This window comes from Pan troglodytes, chromosome 14 (assembly GCF_028858775.2).
Source record: "Pan troglodytes isolate AG18354 chromosome 14, NHGRI_mPanTro3-v2.0_pri, whole genome shotgun sequence".
NCBI lineage: Eukaryota > Metazoa > Chordata > Mammalia > Primates > Hominidae > Pan > Pan troglodytes.
In genome coordinates, this window is record NC_072412.2 from 57161441 (window position 1) to 57183458 (window position 22018).

The 22018-nt window shown below is 41.5% G+C and overlaps 1 protein-coding gene across 6 annotated transcripts in view; it reads left to right on the top strand.

The window, feature by feature from the left end:
- The first annotated feature begins 9446 nt into the window (after positions 1–9446).
- Positions 9447–22018, top strand: part of WDFY2 (WD repeat and FYVE domain containing 2) — a 180587-nt gene continuing 168015 nt past the window's right edge. Inside the window, exons 1-2 of one of the 6 annotated variants that reach the window (XM_063791867.1) lie at positions 9449–9603; positions 9834–10320. In XM_063791867.1, coding sequence (XP_063647937.1) covers positions 10184–10320 — 137 coding nt within the window. In that variant the 5' untranslated portion in view covers positions 9449–9603; positions 9834–10183. 6 annotated transcript variants of the gene reach the window in all.

Sequence of the window (22018 nt, forward strand, 5' to 3'; positions counted from 1 at the left end):
GATATACCACATTTTATCTATGTATCAGTTGAAGGACATTTGGGTTATTTCCACTTCTTGGCTATTACGAATAATGCTGCTTTGGACATTTACGTTCAGATTTTTATATGAACCTAAGTTTTTACTTCTCTTGGGTATATAGCTAGAAGTGCAATTGCTGGGTCACATGGTAACACTATGTTTAACATTTTGAAGAATTGCCAGACTGTTTTCCAAAGAGGCAGTACCATTTTACATTCCTGCCAGCAGTGAAAGAAAGAAATTTCACCATATCCTTGCCAACATTTGTTGTCATGTATCTTTTTTATTATAGCCATTCTAGTAGTTGTAAAGTGCTATCTCATTGGTTTTGACTTGCATTTCCTTGATGGCTAATGATATTGAGCATCTTTTCATGTGTTTATTGGCCATTTGTATATCTCCTCTGGAGACATGTCTATTCAGATCCTTTGCCTATTTAAAAATGGGGTTGTCTTTTTATTATTGAGTTGTAAGTGTTCTTTAGATATTCTAGATATAAGAACCTCATCAGATATATGATTTGCAAAAATTATTTCCCAACTGTGTGATTTTTCACATTTAACTCAAAAAGAGTTCAAAGAACTGAGTGGTGGCTGGGTGCGGTGGCTTACACCTGTAATCCTAGCACTTTGTGAGGCCAAGGTGGGTGGATCACCTGAGGTCCAGAATTCGAGACCAGCCTGGCCAACATGGTGAAATCCCGTCTCCACTAAAAATGCAAAATTAGCCGGGTGTGGTGGCACATGCCTGTAATCCCATCTATTGGGAGGCTGAGGCAGGAAAATTCCTTGAATCTGGGAGGCAGAGGTTGCAGTGGGCCAAGATCGGGCCATTGCACTCCAGCCTGGGCATCAAGAGTGAAACACCGTATAAAAAAAAAAAAAAGAAAGAAAAAGAAAAAAATAACTGAGTGGCATTGTTACACCAAAACTCTCTCCATTCCCTCCATTTACGTAAATGAGGTTGCTCAGTCCTTACATTTACAAAATAAAATATAGAAATAGAATTGATCCTGAATCCTGCTTAATTCTAACAATAAATTATTATTTATTTTTGAATACAGGGAAATATAAAAACCCAGTTTTGTTCATCTCCAATAAAAATTTTTATTAAAAATTTACTTTTGGCCAGGCATGGTGGCTCATGCCTATAATTCCAGCACTTTGGGAGGCTGAGGCAGGTGGATCACCTGAAGTCAGGAGTTCAAGACTAGCCCGGCCAGCATGGTAAAACACTGTCTCTACTAAAAAATACCAAAAAATTAGCCAGGCATGGTGGCCGGTGCCTGTAACTCCAGCTACTCAGGAGGCTGAGGTAGGAGAATCGATTGAACCAGGGAGGCAGAGGTTGCAATGAGCCGAGATCATACCACTGCACTGCAGCCAGACTCTGTACCTGAAAAAAAAAAAAAAAGAAAGAAAAGAAAATTTATTTTTTTGTTTAATAGTTTTACATAAAACTGTAATATATTTTGGTTGTTTTAACTATTGTGAACTAACCATTGTAATGATCAGTTAATCTAGAAGAAACTGAAAAATTAGAGCTTATGGCCTTAGTATATTAAACAAATTATAGAATTTTAATTTATGTATACATAGTCACACATAAATATTTTTGTTTCAGATAGTATTACAAGGGTAATCAATAAGAGATTCTCAAATGTAAAAATCTTTATAATAAATGTTAATATTTACAAGGTGCTAGAATTCAGACTCAAACATTTAAAATTATACTTAATTTCTGCAAGGGGTTAGAAGTTTTTCAAAATTATTTCAAGTGGTATATGAACAAAGAAATTTGAAATTCATTTTTCTGGAAGTCTACTCCTTTCTGTCCTTGATCCCCATCAGAATGCCTTTTCTTGTGTGGTAGGGCGTGGGGCTAAGTAGTCTTACATTTTCCCAGAGCAAGCAGGAATTCTCAGGCTGGATTTCTGATGGTTGTGTGCCTTCTGAAATTGCATGTAAAATTTAGTTTGTACATGGGTACATGCCTCCTCCTCTAGCAGATGTATAATGTTGATCTGATTTTTAATAAGGTCTGTGACCTAAAAGGTTAAGAACTACTAGGGTAGTCTTCCTCTATCAGGAAGTCCAGAAGCTGTAATTTTTCAGTTTCTCCTACCTGTCTGTTAGGACACCTCATTTATTTCATGCTATGCTTTTCTCTTGGATACAAATTACTAACATGTTGCCTTTACCATACTGATATTTTCCTATGCCTGTTGGACATACCTGCAGTTGTGTATTTTTTCCCAAAGTCAGACCCATCCCACAAATTAGGGCAAATTCCAGATTCCAGTGTTTCCATTATGCTTTAATGGAATAGAGTTAAACAAATCTGGACCTGCCTCTGGCTAGTCATTCATTCAACAAATATTTAAAATATGCCTCCTAACATGCCAGGTGCTACTTTAGGGGCTAGGAATACAATGGTGCACAGACAGTCAAGATCCTTTCTCTCCCGGTGCTTCTCTTCTAGAGAAGGGAGACTAACAAATGCATAAGAAACAAACAAGATGATTTTGGGCAGAGGTAAGTACTGTGAAGAAAATAAAGTGATATGACAGTGAGTGTTATGAAGAGGTGGGGTACTTTAGAGGTGGTAGGTAAGACTCTTTTTTTTTTTTTTTTTTTTTTTTTTTTTTTGAGATGGTGTCTCTCTCACTCTGTCACCCAGGCTAGCAGTGGTATAATCTTGGCTCACTGCAACCTCCATCTCCTGGGTTCAAGTGATTCTTGTGCCTCAGCCTCTCAATAGCTGGGACTACAGGCACATGCCACCACACCCAGTTAATTTTTGCATTTTTAGTAGGGACAGGGTTTCGCCATGTTGGCCAGGCTGGTCTCGATCTCCTGACCTCAAATGATCTGCCTGCCTCAGTCTCCTAAAGTGCTGGCATTACAGGCATGAGCCAATGTGCCCGGCTAGGTAAGACTCTTTTAGGAGCTAACTTTGGAGCTTAAGCCTGAACGGTGAGAAGAAAATAACTAGGAGGTGCACATAGCTGGTGCAAAGACCACCAGTAGGAAGGAAGTTTGTGTTTCTGTGGACTTTCTAAGCCATTACTGAGCAGGAGGAGAGGTGAGGTTGGTGAGGCGTTTTATCCCAAGTGTAATGATAAGCACTGATGAATTGAAAGCAGTGGAGGAATATAATATGGAGGAATATAGTATGGTTTATATTTTAAAACGAAAATCACTGTGGCTACTGTGATAAAAATTGATTGCACGGGGTTGATGAGAAGCGTTCAAGAGAAGAAGCAGAGAAACCAGTTAGGCTACTGTGCTAGGGGCCAGAGATTATGGCAACTTGGACCGAGGTAGAGACAGCATAAAGTGGGACAAGTCAAGATATACTTCGGAGGTGGAGCTGACAGGACTTGTTAATGGTTTGGATATGAGTAATGAGAAAAAGAGGAGAATCAAGGATGACTCCTAGGAACTTACTTTTGAACAATTGGGTGACAGATGCAGTAGATTTAAAGATACTGTTTGGGAACATTTAAAGCATCTATTAAACAGTAAGTGACAAAGTGGAGAAGTCATTAGATATATTAGTCTGGAATTCAGGAGTGAGGTCAGAGCTGGAGATGAGAATTTGGGAGTAAGGTACTTAAAACTACGGTTGGCTGAATAACAATTCCCCAAATATGTCTACGGCCCAATCCTTGGAACTGACAAATACTGCAAAAGGGACTTTGCAAATGTGATTAAGTTAAGGATCTTGAGATGAGGAGATTATCCTGGATAGCTGGGCAGTCCCATGTAGTCACAACAGTCCTTATAAGAGGGAGGACCGGCCGGGTGAGGTGGCTCATGCCTGTAATCCCAGCACTTTGAGAGGCAGAGGCAGGCGGATCACGAGGTCAGAAGTTAAAGACCAGCCTGGCCAACACGGTGAAACCCCGTCTCTACTAAAAATACCAAAATTAGCCAGGCATGGTGGCGTGGGCCTGTAGTCTCAGCTACACTGGAGGCTGAGGCAGGAGAATCACTTGAACCCAGGAGGCAGAGGTTGCAGTGAGCCGAGATTGCGCCACTGCACTCCAGCTTGGGCAACAGAGTGAGACTTCATCACAAAAACAAAAACAAACAAAAAAAGAGGGAGGGCAGAGAAGTTAGAATTGGAGAAGGTGATGTGGTAACAAAAGCAGAGACTGGAGTGCCACAATTTAAAGAAGGAGGAAGGGGTTACAAACTAAAGAATACAGATGGCCACTAGAAGCTGAAAAAGGCAAGAAAATGGGTTTTCCCCTCAGTGCCTCATAAGGAATCAAGCCTGTTGAAACTCTTGACTTTGGCCCAGAAAGACCCCTTTTGGACTTTTGACCCCCAGAAATACGAGAGAATAAATTTGTGTGGTTTTAAGCCACTAAGTCTGTGGCAATTTGTTACAGCAGCAATAGGAAACAAATAGAGCCATTAAAATTAGATAAGATCACCTAGAAAGACTGTGGATAAAGAAGAGAAGAGGGCTGAAGACTGAATCCTAGAGCACTGCAGAATTGAAGAGTGAAGTCCAGGAGATAAGTCAGTGAAGAGTACCAACGTCCTAGGAGGAAAACTAAGAAAGTGTGAAGCCATGAAAACCAAAGGAAGAGTGTCAAGGCAAGAAGAGTGGTCAATTGTGCTGAATGCTTCTGAGAAGCAAATTAAGATGAGGCGGAAGAAATGGCCATTGCATTTGGCGATACAGAGGTTGTTTGATCTTGTCAACAGAAGTTCTAATGGTGTGTAGATTTAGGAAGATTCTTAAGATAGTTGAAGAGAGAATGGGAAATGAGGATGTGGAAATTCTAAGTCCAAACAAACTGAGTAGTTTTCTGAGAAGAAGAATGAAGAAATGGAGGAGAATGTGCAGCTAGAAGAGTTTTGTAGTTTATTTATTTATTTATTTATTTAGACCGGGGGGGGTCTCACTCTGTTGCCCAGGCTGGAGTGCAATGGCACGATCTTGGCTCACTGCAACCTCTGACTCCAGGGTTCAAGCAATCTTCCCACCTCAGCCTCCTGAGTAGCTGGGTCCACAGATGCATGCCACCACAGCCCACTAATTTTTGTATTTTTTGAAAAGACTGAGTTTCTTCATGTTGCCAGGCTGGTCTCGAACACCTGGGCTCAAGTGATCCACCTGCTTCAGCCTCCCAATGTGCTGGGATTACAGGCGTGAGTTACTATGCCTGTCTTGTGTTTACTTTATTTAAAAAATGGGAGACAGAGTAGTGCACCTTTATACTCCACTGGGAAAGATCCAATAGAGAAGGAAAAAGTGGCGCAACATAGAGGGTGAATACCTGCAGGAATCTTCAATGAGGAAAGAGAGGTTTACTCACGCTGGCCTTGAATGGGAGCAGAGTCTTTTTCCATTGTTACAGAAGAAAGGCAGAGAGTATGGAAGAATACGGATACAGATGCAGGCAGGTTGATAGATCTGATGACATGAAGATGAGACAGCTTCTGATTGCGTCTACTTTCTTTTTTTTTTTTTTTTTCTGAGACGAGACTTGCTCTGTCACCCAGGCTGGAGTGCAGTGGTGCAATCTCAATTCACTGCAAACTCTGCCTCCCGGGTTCAAGCGATTCTCCTGCCTCAGCCTCCCAAGTAGCTGGGATTACAGGCATGCACAACCAAGCTCAGCAAATTTTTATATTTTTAGTAGAAATGGGGTTTCACCATGTTGGCCAGGCTGGTCTCGAACTCCTAACCTCAAGTGATACGCCCGCCTCGGCCTTCCAAAGTGCTGGGATTACAGGCCTGAGTCACCGCGCCTGGCCAACTTTCTAATTAAAGAGAATTACCAGAGACCTACAGTTGTGAGTCTAGAGTGAGACCAATCAGAATGTTTGTGCAATTTTCATCTGCCAAGTTCAAAGCAGATATGAAGTAAGTGAAAAGTTGGATTGGTCAGGATTGGAGTTTTGCCTGCCAAGAATGAGAGAGAGGCAAGGATGCCATGGGTGTTTGCAAGAGACTGTTAGGATAATGGACAATGGGAGTTAAGTAGTGAAAGGAGGGAAGTGAGAACATGAAGGGGATAATGGATAATCATAATATAATGGCAAACCCTACATGGTGGTTACTGGGTGGCAGGCACTGGTTTTAGCTCATTACATATAATAACATGTAATCTTATGACTACATTGGACAGTGAAAAGTGTGATGGTCAGTGAATCAGAAGTCTCCTAGGAAGCCAAATAATCAATGGGGTGGGAATATTTGAATAAATGAACCTGGAGGCAAGAGAGACAGACAGACTTGAGTGTATGTAACCGCTGTCATCTGTTATAACTGTGTGACTGCAAGAAAGGCAGTTTGCCTCTCTGACTTTCTATGGCATAAGCCAATAATAACCTATGCCTTTCTTTTTTTAGCCAGTTGTGTTTTTGTTACCTGCAACCAAGGGTTCTGACAATTATAATACAATTGTAATTACGCAATTACGAGGATAGAGTGCTGGAGTATGTGGCTCACAGTGAATTTCTACAGTCACTAGCTGTCTTCCTTTTCCCCTTCCAACGATGAACTCCAAGGGCAGTAGATGTCTCTTGTATCATTCCAGGAGCTTGAACTTGTGCTGGTCACAGCAGAGATGTGCTCTGAGGACACAACAGTTCTCCATCACATGAAGGTTAAAACTCAAGCTCCTAAACAAGGAGCTTGTCCACACCTGTCCATATTTCCAGCCCAATATCTTGACCTTCCTCCCTCCTCAAACTTTGCCCTCCAGCTACTAGAGGTTCCCAGAAGAGATGAGGCAATTCTCTCAACTTCTCACCTCTTGCACATGCTGTTTCCTCTGTCTGGATTTACTAGTTCCAAACTCCAGATGAGCTCTTTCTGCTCCAGAAAACTTTCCCTGATTTAACAGCCAGACACAGGTCAGGGTTTCCAGTTCTCACTGCACTTCACAGCACTTTCATTGTTAGCAGCTGCCACATTGATAGTAATTGATAGTTTGAGTACCCATCCCACCTGAGGATGATGTGGCAGGTGCCCAGGGTGCATCTCTTCCAACCAAGAACAAGGGGCATCAGGCCATGGTCCAAACTCAGCTCCTGTAATGTCCTCACCTTCACCTCTGTCTTCATAAGCCTTTCACTTCCCTAACAAGCATGCAAGGACTGCCCCCACTTTACTCACCCCTCTCACGAATACTCTTTGAGCTCATGTAACCAGACTGCACCTGCTCACCCTTCAAGGCTCTGTCTAGCCTCTACCTCCTCTATGCAGCTTTTCCTGCCCAACCCTCTCCACTGCAGGTCCTGTTAGGCATTTCTCCTGTGTTACCTCAGCTTCCTGAGTCCCCTATTATAACTCTTGCCATCATCACTTCCCTGTCATGACCCGTTCTTTTATCTGTCTCTAGTGATCTGTGAGATTCTTGAGAATTGAGAGGTTTGCATTCAAATCTGTGTTCCCCCTGCCTATCACTAGTAGTTATTAAATATTTCTTGAATGATTGACAAGACAGAGATTCTGGCTCTTTGGAATTGAGGGTCAGACTCAGGGTTATGGTAATGCTATTCAGGTTCTAATTCCCATAAAGCCTGGGGTGGGAGCAGCCAGTGCTACCTCCTTTGTAACTTTAAGGGGATGGGGGAAGGTATCTGGGTCATAACTGTAATTGCCACCAGAACCACCTGATGTAGGTGTTATGCCCTATTTAAATAGATGTGGAACCTGAGACTCAGAGAAGTGAAATGCCTGCAGTAGGTCCTACAGCTGGAAAATACCTCAATCCTATTTCAAGGTGCTTACAGAATTTCTGCAAAATGGGAGGTGGTAAAGAGTTGCCCTGCGTGCTTTGAGACAAGTTCTTTGCACCTGTTCTCTTATGTCTCTAGTGATCTGTGAGATCCTTGGCTACCAAACACCTACCTTAGAAATACATTTCCACAAGGCCTGTCCCTTTCTTTTCCCAGCTATGGCATTATTTCTCTCACTTTCAGAGCCCTGCAACTCAATCACACCACCTAGACCATTACTACTCTTCGGCTAACTTAATTCTGGGATTGTTCAGTGGAGGTTATCACATAACGACTATTGATGAAAAGAATTAAACTTTGTAAAATATTTTAAGAGATTTATTCTGAGCCAAATATGAGTGACCGTGGCCTGTGACATAGCCCTTAGGAGGTCCTGAGAACATGTGCCCAAGGTGGTCGGGGTACAGCTTAGTTTTATATATCTTAAGAAGGCATGAGACATCAATCAAATACATTTAAGAAATACATTGGTTTGGTTCAGAAAAGTGGGACCACTTAAAGCGGGGGCTTCAAGGCTACGGGTAAATTTAAACGTTTTTTGGTTGACAATTGGTTGAGTTTATCTGAAGACCTGGGATCAACGGAAAGGAATGTTCAGGTTAAGGTAAAGGATTGTGGAGACCAAGTTTTATTGTGCAGAGGAATCTTTTAGATAGCAGCCTTTAGAGACAGCAGGTTGTAAAATGTTCCTTACCAGACCTAAAACGGTGCCTGGCTCTTAGTTGGTTATCTCCTGGGTGTAGGAAGGAAGGAAGGAAAACAAAGGGGAAAGGGGATATAGAATGTGGATTTTTCCCACAAGAGACTTTGCAGGGCAATTTTAAGGCATGGCAAGGAAATACAATTTGGGGTAAAACATTTTGATTTTCTTCCTTGTTACGCCAGAGTCAGACTGGAAAGTAAGTCATGACATACATGGTCAAAACCCATCTGATGAGAATTTATGGTTTTTGTAGGCCATGACTCCCCAGACCCCTTAGATAGGAATTTGGGCAAGATAAAAAAGCAGAGCTTAGTCTTCACGATCAACCCCACATGCCAGGCCTTCTGGTAGGCACCTAACATTCAGTCAGTAACTACAGTAACTGTGTCCGTTATGTCTGGAGCAAGCTAAAAAGGCTGGATTGCTGGGGAAATGGAAAGAAGCCAGCACTACGGGTCTGGGTTCAAGTCTGGAGGGAAGGAGGGGTTGTTTAGCCCTAACTTTGCACTAAAGTAACCTTGGCTGTGTAATTTAGCCATCTAAGAAAACGAGGGGATAGACACCCCATATGATCTCTGAGCTCCCTTGAAGATGTCTGTATGAAAGATTCTCTCCTTTCCATGTCCCTTCCGTGCCACTATTCCGAGCATCAGTCTGACCCTAGGAGTGGTGACGTCCTACTCAGCTGGGGGCTGCCCCTCAGTTCCCATAGAGGCAAGTCTGGGTCCTGACTTGGCCAATGGCCCTGGAGGCCGCTGAGCTCCTCAGGCCCATAGCGCAGAGAAGTGGGCGATAGGTCATTCCAGGACAAGGGGGCGGAGGCTTCAAGAAACTACGACTCCCAGGAGGCCACTGGGTTCCCTGCGGCAGCCTGGGCCTGGCGCATGTTGGGAGCAGTAAGCGGCCTCCCGCCGCGCTTCATTGTTAAGACCGCTAGGCCAGGTAGCCCGCGCGCATGCCCAGTCACGTCCCAACTAGTTGGGCGGCTTTCCTTCCTGCAGGCCTCTTCTCTTTCCGGTCTTGCTGAGGCGCTCCTTTCCCCGCCTCACCTCCGCCCTCTTTTCAGGGAATTTCGAAGGGGCGTGGCGTCTGGCAAGCGCGTCCCCAGGGGTGTGTATACGCGCGTTCACCGGAGGTTAAAGAGGGAGGAGCCTAAACCTTGGGTGTGGAAGGCAGAGAGAAGACCGCGGGGAACGGAAAGCGCATGCGTCCTAGTGGTGCTGCAGCGCCCGGGGAGTCGCGGAGGGGAGGGGTGAAAATGGGCTTGCGGGACTGACGCACGCGCATTGGGATACCAGATCCCCGCCTCCTGCTCCAGGTCTCCCCTCCTCCTGCTCCAGGTTTCCCCTCCTCCTTCACCACCCTCCCGGAAGTGGAGCCGCCCTCGCGCCCACCAGCGGCTACCCCCTGCGGCAGGCCCCGCCCACACAGGCTCCGCCCCCCGGCGCTCCGCCCCCTCCTCTGGTAGTGGCGCCGGCTTGCATCCCAGGTCGTGGCGGTTTTGGTGCCTGAAGCAGGGAGCGCGGAGTCGTTCCCGAGAGAGGCGGCCAGGCTATGCTCGCCGGTTTCCGGCGTTCCGCTCCGGCCAGCCAGCGTCTCTGTCTCAACCTGTGTCCGTGCTCCAGCAGTCTCCTCAGCCCGGCCCCGCGGCGCGGTTGGCGGCGGCGCCCCAGGCGCGCCCCCTCCTCCGATGGCGGCGGAGATCCAGCCCAAGCCTCTGACCCGCAAGCCGATCCTGCTGCAGCGGATGGAGGGGTCCCAGGAGGTGGTGAATATGGCCGTGATCGTGCCCAAAGAGGAGGGCGTCATCAGCGTCTCCGAGGACAGGTATGGACTACTGCCATTCGGCCGCGAGGAGGGGCGGGACGGGCCGACGGCCCTCGAGCCCGCGTCAGGGGCTGTGCCTCCACGTCGGCGCGAGTGTAGACTTGCTACCCCAAGTTTTATTGTAATGCGCATCCTGGTGGTGCCAGTGTCCAGCTGCGCGCCGCCTCCGCTGTGTGGCTCCGGGAAGCGGAGCCGGGACGGCGGCAAGCGCTCCGGCTTCACCCCGGGCTGGGTAGTGCCTGCGGGAGCCGGGTGGCCCTCGGGCTAACGGTGCGCTGAAGGGACTTTGGTCCATCCCTGAGGACAGGAAGGAAAGAGGGGAGGAGCCGCCCGGCTCTGCAGGTGTGTGCTTGGGGAACGATGCCCTGAGCCGCCTCTGCAAGATAACCAAGGGGTTTGGGGTACTCTTGTACAGCTCCCAGGGTTTCAAACGGAGAAAGCAAATGCCACTCCTTCTTCCTAGACGTTCCTACTGAATCCAGATAACCCAGACATCTTAGGCTGAATTCAGTGAATATTCTAAGTTGTACCAAGAGTAAGTTTAGGCTTCTGCGTGGTGCCTTCTTTCCTTTCCCCTCCTTATCTCTTGGAGCTCGAGGAGAAGCGCGTAGAACTTGTAACGGATCACTGCTGCAAATAGCTCTTGAGTTCCTTCCCTTTGCCTGTTTCCTTTATTTTTGCTTAATTTTGCTTAATTTGCAGAAGTGGAACTAGTTGTTCTGCCTTCAAATATTCTCTCTGTTTTGCGTTTTCGCTTTAACTGAATTTCCTTGAATATGCAGGAATAAAGCTGATGAAGCTAATTTCTAGAGTAATGTTGCTTGAAGATAGTATTATGATAATTTATCTGAAATTGTTTCTTTGCTAAAATCTATGTAAGCATTCTTACAAAAGAACACTGTAGAGGTACATAACACGGGGATTTTACAGTAAGTAGGTTTTCTTAATATAAGTTCAAATCATGCAGAGGTAAAGTATCCTTTCTTGGTGACTCAAAATTGAGAGGCTGAGCAACAAAGTGCTCATTGCTGTCTTTATAGTCATTTCCGCACTTAGCATAGTGTGTGGCCTCAACAATTGAGCTCGATAGGTTTGTTCATGTCTTAGGTTCTTCAGTATAACTAGGATGAGTATATTAATGACATGTTCTTGTCTACATCATGCTCAATACAAATGGCGCCTGATTAATTTCCTATGCAGATCCAATGAAAAACATTGTAAACATACACCAGTGGCAAGCATTCTGCAACGAACAGAAGAAATTCATGGCTGAAATGGAGTACATGGATGTAGGACCCTTTTGAAATTCACAGAGAAGCCTTATGAGAAAGTTTGATTTTTTCCATAAAGGCAAAATTTTGTTAAAAAGACTGCTTCTGGACTTAGAAATTCTTTGGCACAGTATTGTTTTTATGGGATATATTCCATAAAATATATTGAAGGAATATATTGGTAGATGTCACTTTCCCAGTCTGTAACTACTGGAGATGGAACTGATCAATTTCTAACTGCTGTGGAAAATTCATAAGCAAATTCATGGAATCAAGAAAAGGAGAAGGGTAGTTAAACCTAAGCTGCTTTAATATTTTATTTATTTTTTTAAGACTAGTTAAGTACGGTAATGAGAAGGGGAAGAGAGTAGAACAAGGAGTTCAATCTGTAACTGACTGTGAACAATTGAGATAATAAAACTACCTTCAGACCAGCCTAAGCTCCTTTAATATTAAGGTGTTATTATCGTATTGAAACTTCTGATTCCCATTTCACCACATTTACCTTGAAGGAAACAGCTTTACTGGGGTATATTTTCAAGTGTTTGGAGATGCTGAAGTAGTGTATATTAATGAAACTGAAGAATAAATTTCATTTGATTATAGGATGAAAGAAATGCAATGTTCAGCTATATCTTAGCCTAATTTTCACTTTCCTAGTGTACAATGTAAATAATAGAAATTATTTTGTCATGGAGTTACTGTTAAATAAGGTTCACCCATAAGTCTGGAATTATTATTAATATACATTTTTTATTATTCAAGTTGATAAGTCTGTGCTTTTTTGGGTCATATACTCAAACATGAACATAACCTTGTTATTTAGAGCTCAGTTTTGGTTATGGTTTTCATTAAAAGAATTGATCTATATTCTTGCTTTCCAAAATTCAATGTTAATGTCACTTGACACAATGCTAAATATATGAAAATGGAATATTGATTTTCATCACCACCTACAAAGCCATTACCATTCACTGCTTTAGCTAGAAACTGGTAATCTTCATTCCTGAACTCTGAGGTTAAAGCCGCAAGTAATGTTCCATACCTGAATGGCAGTGTTCCATAAATTCTTATGAAACCCTGGTTTATCTTTTTGACCTTTGACTTCTTCATTGGCTTTACGTGTGCCTTTGAAAACACTTAACATTTTCCATTTTAAACGGTGTTATACAGTATATACTTCATGTCCATTTTATTTTCTCTTCTGTGAGTTCCCTATGGAGCTTTGTGTGTCTTATTCATTGTATCATCATTAGGGCCTAACATGGTACCTGGCATGCAATACGTCCTCAATACACGTTTGTTGTATCAGTGACTGATCTGTTTTTTTGCTGTTCCTGAAAGCACAGCATCTTAACTACTGTAGGCTTTTAGTTGATATTTGTTGAATGAATTCTATGATGACCTATGAAAGGCTTATGTGGATAAGTATACACTTGTAGGAAAAGTACTGGACTAGGTGGACTTTAAAGTACTTCAAAACTCTGAAAGTCCATGAATTGCTTCATTTATTCTGTCAACAAACATTTGAGTACTTACTGTGTTCCAGTCACATGCATACATGGTAATGATGAAAATGATAAGGTCCTTTCAAGATGCTCACAATTTAGTGCAGGAATTTTAGAAGAATATTGCTTAATAAAAACAAAACTACTACTTCCAAGATTTAGTATTGGAAAGATAATTTCAGATGAAGAATGTCTGGATTCCACAATCTGTATTGTCCCCTAAATTTTACCTCCCTTTGGAGGATTCTTTGACTCAAACTGCCCTCAATAGTGGCCTGATAATACTCAAATCTTCAAGCCCAAGAGTGGATAAAAATTCTTGCCTTCAAGTTCCTTTTAGCAGAGTTCAAACAGCCTTGAACTTTACTCAGTATTAATGGAGGAAATATAAAGGAATAGAAGAAATGTAAAAACAATCTGATTTACAAATAAAGATTTCTGGTGCTACCATAATACAGAGCCTGTTTCAGGAACTCCCCACCCTTGTCTGAGTCTGTCTTTGCTTTAGTTGTAGTTAGATTATATACCCAAAGGGCATACCAAACTTTGATATTTTGGATACCTCATTTCCCAGCTTCTTTTTGGACTGTCTTTTCTGAGTGAATGCCATTTTAGCATTCCCTGCCTAGGAGCTTCCTTTCAGACATCTCTGCTCTGTTTTGGTCAAGACTTATGTTTAGTCTGCAGCTTAGCAGGGGCTCCTTTGTTTAGTGGCAGCCTCTTCAAGTGATGAAAGCCAGGAGGGACCTCTCTCCAGGTGGGACCCAGTCCCTTGCAGACCTTTGTATGTTCGTAAGTTCTTTATAAGCATATCAACACAAGTCAGTAATCTTAGCATTCATACAGAGACTTTCAGTAACTTGGTAGTTTCGTTTAGGCAATTATAGGAAATCATTCCCTTCCTAGGAGTTAACAACAGGTACAAACATTGTCCTCTGGGGTTGCCAATGAACCTCCTGCTTGTGGTGGTTAGAGAAGACCAACAATCTCTTCTACAGATGGGTCTTGCAGGGTGAGTAGGAGTTCTTGTGAAAAAGCCTTTCCTGTAGAGGAAAGGGCATTTTAGATAGAGGAGGCAAGAAAACTCCCATTCATTAAGAAGCACTAGAATGTCCTGATTAAGGGTGGACAACGGAGCCAATTGGCTTGAGTTCAGAACTCAGCACTCAGTGTCCTCACATTTTGAGGAATCTGGAAATTAGTGTCTGCAGGAGGAGTGACTCTGATAGCAAAAATTACTGAACCCTTTGGTTGAAAGATTTCAGGGTGCTTTTTCTGGATAAAAAGGCCTGTGTTGGTGGTAAGGTGTAGAGAAGGAGGCTGTGGGAGAGATAACTATAGAGAAGAAAGTTACTGGGGAGGGCGATATGGGGAACTGCCTTTCTATATTCTGATTTTATTCAGGACCAATTTATACAACATAGGCCCTGCTGTGTTCTCTCTAAGTCCTGAGGGCAGAGCACAAGCAATTGTTAAGAGGGGGGTGAGATTTTTAATCCCAAAATAAGGAGATCTGATCCGCAATGCCTAGCACAAAGGAGATATGCATTATATGTTCCTTGAATGAATTAAGCAATGACTGGTGATCACCTTTTTGAACTGAAATGGACCTGAGGATTTTGTGAGTTTCTGTCAGCAAAGGTATTTAAGTTGAGCCTGAGAGAAGTTTAGCAGCTTGCTTTAGGCCAGGGTAATCAACAATACAATATGGGATGGGAGTGGGAAGGGGCTGGGATGAGGGGGTTGGATTTTTTTTCTGCTTCAAGGGCCTTTTTTTCCCAACTCTAAATTACTATGATTCGAAGTGGCCATGACTACTTGACTATTTCCTGAAAAAAATATGTTAAAATTTTATTTCATCTTATGAATCCTCATAGTATTGGTTCATTTACCATTAATTCTTTTTATTATGAAATTACACTATCCCAGTTCTCTGCTTCAACCATTAGTTTGATAATTAGACCTTGGTGCAGTTCAGTTGAGCTCCTGATAGAGTTTTATGTACCATGTATTTTATAACATTTGCACAATTTTCTTAAGAAATGCAAATCAAAGTTTTATAGTGCCAAGCACAGTTCTGAAAGTTGAGGACTTTTCAGAGTGAGGGAGTGAGCGCTCCGAAGTCAGCAAAATTAGAACCCATCTAAACTAATTTTTCAGTGTGTGAAGTCTCTAATAGCATAAAATTAATACACTTTGCACTGCGCACTTGAGACTCATCACTTGGTGGTAATAATTGTGGATTTCAAGGTCCCAAAGAGGGAACTTGTCCTGTATGATTGTGGAAAATTAGACCTTTACTCCAAATTCAAAACATGAAGCACTCTTCATGGTAGCAAATCTTTCTGGAAACAGGCTGCCTCTGTGTCTCCAAAGGTCAGAAATAGACTGACTTTTTAAGGAAAGATCACTATGGGAAAGCTTATTTGAGGAGGCTTACTAGAGGAGGATTAGCTTCAAGTGATCCCAGAGCTCCTGACAGTTCTGAATTTCCTGTTTTTATATTATTAAACCAGAGTCTGTCCAGGACCTCACAGATCTTAATCAGTATATATTCATCCACATATTGCAATGCTATGGGAAAGTTAGGGTGGCAATTCTGACACTCTTAAAATGAGTAATTTTTAAATCTTGAAATCCTGACCAGCTGTCTTACACCTCAAGTGCTGCTAAACTTACTTTGAAAAAGAAATATAGGTAAAAATCATAGGATTTAAGTAGCTAGAATAAACTTTAGAGAGATGGCCTTTTCCAAACAAACAAAACCAAAACTTTAGGAAAGGAAATGTGAGTTTTTACTTGCACAGCATCTTTCTCTGGCTGTCTGTTTTCACTTTGCATTTGGCTTTGAGAAAGCATGGAGAATCATCTTGATGTCATTAAAAATAACAGTGTGGGGGAAATTAAAACACTTTGTGGCATTTAGAAATCAATAAGTAGATTGTGATTTAAGACTACTGCAGGTGGTGATTTGTTGATATCTGTAACACTAAACTAAATTGTGTACAGTATATACTTAGAAGAGAATGACCACCATACCAAGCTTTTCTTCTCAACTATTGTCAGAAAGAATTTAAAAAGAGATCACACTCCTTTATTTTTATATGAGTAGGTCTCCCAAGGAGAGTGTTACAATTAACCTAGAAATTCCCTAACAGAGAAAAAAAAAAACAAAAAAAACTCCCCTTGTGCAACTTCAGCAAGCAGTCTTCTCTTTAAAAAATTTTTTTGTATTTCGGGGCAGGGAGCCTCTTCATCCAAATATTTTATTTAGTCCTTAGTAAAAATTAATTCAGAAGTATCAGAAACTAACCAGTAAGACCAAAAAAGAAAAGGTCATCTCCTTGTCTCTTGGCAGGGAGTGCTGCTTTATGGTCTCCTGTGCCTTTAATTTAAGGATTCTTGGAAAAGAACTGGGAGTCTGATCTCAGCTCTACTCTGCATTGACCTTGGCGTTTCCTGGGGCATTTCATCACTCTAAGCTTCAGTTTGTCCATCTGGCAAAGGAGGGGGTTAGATTTCCTAGCTATGACTCTTGTACTGTGATGTGCTTCTGTAGTGACTAGATAAGTAGTCTCTGCAACTATATCATCCTAAAATCTCAAGTGGAGGAAAGCATGCATTAGGGAAAAAGCAGCATGCTTGTGTGAAACTGTCAGCACCTCATGTTGCAACTGTAAAACGATGCTTTCTAGAGGCTTTGGATGGCAGTGGTTATTTATTCCTGGATGAAATATTAAGAAGTATTTGTTTTGTGTTAGTGCCTAACACCCAGTTGAACTAGATTCACTACATTCCTACTTCTAGATGAGTCCTTTACTTTCAAACTCTGGGTGGTTTGCCAGCAACCAAGTCAGGGCCTGGGTTATCTAGATTAATGCTTTGGAAACTTTTTAGACCATAAATCATAGTAAAAAATATAGTTAGCATTGCTACGCAAGACTGACATACTCTCTCACACATAGACACACATATGACAGAAACAAAGGTTTTATGAAATGGTATCCTCTTAATGTGACATGCACACTATTTTCTGTTTTGTTGCAGCCCTTATAAGATCCTAGTTGTGACTGTTTCAATTAATTTCATGACCCACTAAAGGATTGTGAACAAGAGTTTGAAATATTACAGAGCTTTAGAAGAACTGGTAATGTTTTGTACCTTCTTTTTCTCCCGTTATGTAGTTTCAGTTTTCTAGAAGATGGAAATGTAATTCAACTTGAGGAGCTAAACCCTGCCAGCCTACCCCACCCCTGGCCTGGCCTGCTTTTCTGAAATTCCCATTGACATTATAGAATTGACCCAGTCTGACTGGAAGCCTTCAAGTTAAGAGATAACTGTTCTAAAGGCTTTCAGCCCAGAGCCAGAGAGGGTTCAGAAAAAAAGTAGGAATGTTGGGGGGAGGGGGGAGGGATAGCATTAGGAGATATACCTAATGTTAAATGAAGAGTTAATGGGTGCAGCACACCAACATGGCACATGTATACATATGTAACAAACCTGCATGTTGGGCACATGTACCCTAAAACTTAAAGTGTAATAAAAAGAAGAAAAAAAAGAAAAAAATTAGGAATGTACCAAATTGAGCATTTGCTATTGTTTGAGTGGCTGCATTTTAACTTCCTGTCCTATGTTAATTTATTACTGAGTTAGGACTCAGAAATGATGCATCACATCTAAATTATGAATGTCGCCAGGTGGGGTGGCTCACGCCTGTAATCCCTGCACTTTGGGGGGTTGAGGTGGGTGGATCACCTGAGGTCAGGAGTTTGAGACCAGCCTGGTCAACATGGCGAAACCCCGTCTCTACTAAAATTACAAAAATTAGCTGGGTATGTTGGTGGGCACCTGTAATCCCAGCTACCCGGGAGACTAAGGCAGGAGAATCGCTTGAACCCAGGAGGCGGAAGTTGCAGTGAGCCAAGATTGTACCACTGCACTCCAGCCTGGGCAACAGAGTGAGACTCCATCTCAAAAAAAAAAAAAAGACAAAAATAAATAAAATAAAATAAAAATAAATAAATAATGAATGTCAGTTGTTGACCTCTCTGTGTGACTATGCTTTTCTTTTTAGCTGGGCAGATTTACTTATAACACAGAGCTATTTAGAGATTTTATGTATTTTCCATTGGTTATTAAATTATTATCTCTTTTCCGATTTCTAAGGATCAACTTAAATTTTAAATAATCATCATAATAATCGCTCTGGAGTATGTTTACATTTTAAATAAAGATAATATAGGCCAGGCATGGTGATTCACACCTATAATCTCAGCACTTTGGGAGGCTGAGGTGGGAGGACTAGCTTGAGGCCAGGAGTTCAAGACCAGCTGAGCAAGATAGCAAGATCCTGTCTCTACAACGAATAAATAAATAAGAGATAATAATCACAATAAAGAATTACTGCTCATAGATCCCTTAGCACAATGACTGTTAGTATTTCATATATTTCCTTCTAGTAGTTTCTCTAATGCAGTTTTCAAAAATATGATTGTAATCATACACTTTTATATTCTTGCCCTCAAACTTTTGCCAGCACCTACCTAGATTTTAACCATCATTTTAAGTGGCCTTATATTTTTGCTTTCCTTCAGTATTCAGTCATATTTATTTAATGATTATACTGTATATACTTGGCCTCTGATCTCCCATCATGAACAAGGCATATCCTACTCTCAGGGTACTGGTGATCTAGTCAGTACATCATAATTTATCTTCTCCCTATTGTTTATTTACATTATTTTCAGTTTTATAAATGTTATGATGAGCATTTATAAATTGTTATACATATAGGTGTCCCCTTCTATCCCCCACCCTGAGTTTTTTGATTATTTCTTTAGGAAAGATTGTAAGAAGATTGCCATATTATTTTCCAAAAGGTTTATGCCACTTTAAAATGCGTATAGTTATGTATGCATATGAGAATATTAGTTTTGCCATACCTGACCAGCCGTGGATATTATTATTTTAAAATTCTTTTTCATAATTTGCTTGATAAATGGTGGTACTTTATTGATGTTTAATTTGTATGTTTTTGGCTGACTGGTGAATATTTTTCTGTTCGTTTATTTCTAGTTATTTTTCCTTTTGTGAATTGTCTGTTTCTGTCCTTTGTCCATTTCTCCATTGAAGTCTCTTGGTTCTTCTTAACAATTTCTTTTACATATATTCTATAGATATATTAAGAATATTAACCCCAGGCCTGTTATATATCCAGATATATCTTACATTTTGTGGTTTGCCTTTTCATTTTTTATATAGAAAACATTTACTTTTAAGTTTAGCTGTCAAAATTTATTTATTTTAAAAATTTTAAAATGAGAGACAGGGTCTCACCACGTTGTTCTGGCTGCAGTGCAGTGGCCATTCAGAGGCACATTCCCACTACTGATCAGCAAGGGAGTTTTGACATGCTCTGTTTCTGACTTGGGCCAGTTTACCCCTTCTTAGGCAACCTGGTGGTCCCCAGCTCACATGAGGTCACTATATTGGTGTCTAACTTAGTGTGGACACCTAATTAGCATAGCGCACTATAGCCCAGAACTTCTGGGCTCAAGTGAACCTCCTGCCTCAGGTTGCTGAATAACTGGGACTACAGGTGTGTGCCACCACACACCTTTTTTTAATAATTGAAATTTCTTCCGTCACTCCTAATTTTTGAAAGTAACACTTTTCCTAGGGAGCCACTGATACTCATTTTTCTTTCATCTTAGTTATATAATTTGATGAAAAAATAACTTTTTGATTGGTTTGAAGTGTATTTCATTAGGTGTCATAATTTGGGAAGTATAAATGGATTTTCCTAAAACTTGCTGTTAATTATTTCAACATTACTTATTGAGTGGTCCTTATATTTTCTTTTGTATTTATTTGTGAAACGACTTTTATCACAAATTTCAGTTCTCATAATCAGCAGGGCCTGCTGTGGCCTCTGTTGTGTCTTAGGGAATCTCTTTGCCTCTTTTAGCACCAGTTCTACACTTTTAATTATTGTAGCTAATGAGTTTTTCTTGATTGCTTGCCACTATGTGTCTGCAATGATAGCTGTAATCTCTCTGGCCAGGTCATCTGGCTAATGGGAAAGGAATCAGATATTGGCTCTTTCCAAAGCCTTAGGATTTTACAGTCTCAGTTTCCGTGTCTGCAAATTGGGAATAATGATTCGTCCTAGTGTTGTTGGGAGGTTTACATGAGATGATCTTCCTGCAGCACCTGCAGCACTTGGAGCATAGTTGGTGCTCAGTGAAAGTTTGTTTTATTTTTTGTTTATAACACCAGCACACCTCTAAGCAGGTAAGCTTTTTCTGTTGCCATGGTTCCATTAAGACTATTTTAAGACTCACTTTGGATGTACAGAGTTTGGTCTGTTGAACTTTTTTTTGTTTTTGTAGAGTTCTGAGCCCCTTTTTTCTTCTCTATTATAGAAGGGCGAGGTTAACTCTGTCATCTTTATACCACCACTTTCCAAATTTGCCCTGTGACAGCCAGTGGTAAGGAGAGGTGTGTAGTGGGTGGGTGCTGTGTTCTCCTTTGCAGGCTTCTCTCTCTCTCTTCATTTGCTATCTTGCCCTGAAATGGTATGTCCCTTGTCCCCACTGGTCTCCTGGACAGCAGGGGCTGTGTCTTCCATGGCTTCCATAAGGAATACATTTAGGGAAGGATAAAAGTTTAACTAAATTGTTCTTAACCGGAAGCTTAGGCATTATAAACTGGCAACTAGCAGACTGAAGTCCACCGTTGGACAGATTTTGAGTGGTCCACACACAGTGTTTTTAGAAGTTTTGAATTTGTCGGCAAGGTTTAAACATATGGACTTCACATAAACACCCAGATTGCCAGCTTCTCTTGACACATGGGAAGACGGAGCTGTGCCAAGCCATGAAATTATCGCCTGCAGACCCCTTGCTCCTGCTCTGCCTGTTGGGGCTAAGGTCCTCTGAGCTGGCCATGAGAGGTGAAGGTATGCTGCCATGGCTGCCTGCTGGTGGGAAAGCAGCACACGAGACCCAGAAAGCCTTCCTCTAAAATCTGAAATGCTTCCCCTTTTTTGGACTAAGTAGTTAGAGCTTTGATATTTAGAAGAAGAAAAAGAAAAAAAAAATCAAAAGATAGCCAGAAAGCTCATGTTTCTAAAAACTTAGATGTGGGCCAAGGGAGGAAGCATATAGGTAAAAAACCAAGACACCTTTTATAACAGATGCTGACGTACCCAGTAAATATATAAATAAAGGTGGGTATTGGTAAATTAAGGACTGCATTTACCCTTCCTGATTCCCTCTCTGGAGGCATTTTTTTGGGGGCCAGGGACTGGAGTCAGAGAAGCCTGGATTTGACTCTTTGCTCTGCCACTTCATATTTAAATACATTTAAATTCTAGTTTTAGAAAAGCTTAGATTACATTGTTGCTTTTTATTTTGTGCATCTGGATTAATATTCCTGGAGTCAGTTTACATGCCTTGCTGTTAGAATCTCAGTAACCTGTTTTAGTGTTCGTTGGGGGAGAAGGAGTGTTGGAATGGTTAATTCATTTCATTATATTTCGATTTGGGGGATGTTTTTGAATTTATATTTGAATAATTAATTCTCTTTACATGTCAAAGCTTAGATTGTTAAACAGTTTTGAAGGATGAATAATTTTTATCTAGAAAATAAAATTAAATTAAGGAGGTTAATCTGCATGCATAGTTAGCTGAATTGGCATGCTGTTTGAATGGATTAAATTGGTTTGGAGTTTGGTTGCAGTGTGACTTTTCTGACTTATTTTTCTTATTGAGCTTCCATTTGTGAAATTTCTGTCACATCAGATGTGCAAAATATAAATCTTTGAGCTTGATGTGGATAGGATAGGGCAAAGTTTGAGAAAGTAAAGTTCACTGTATCCTAAAAGGTTCTGTCAACCTTAAATAATGAGATTCAGAA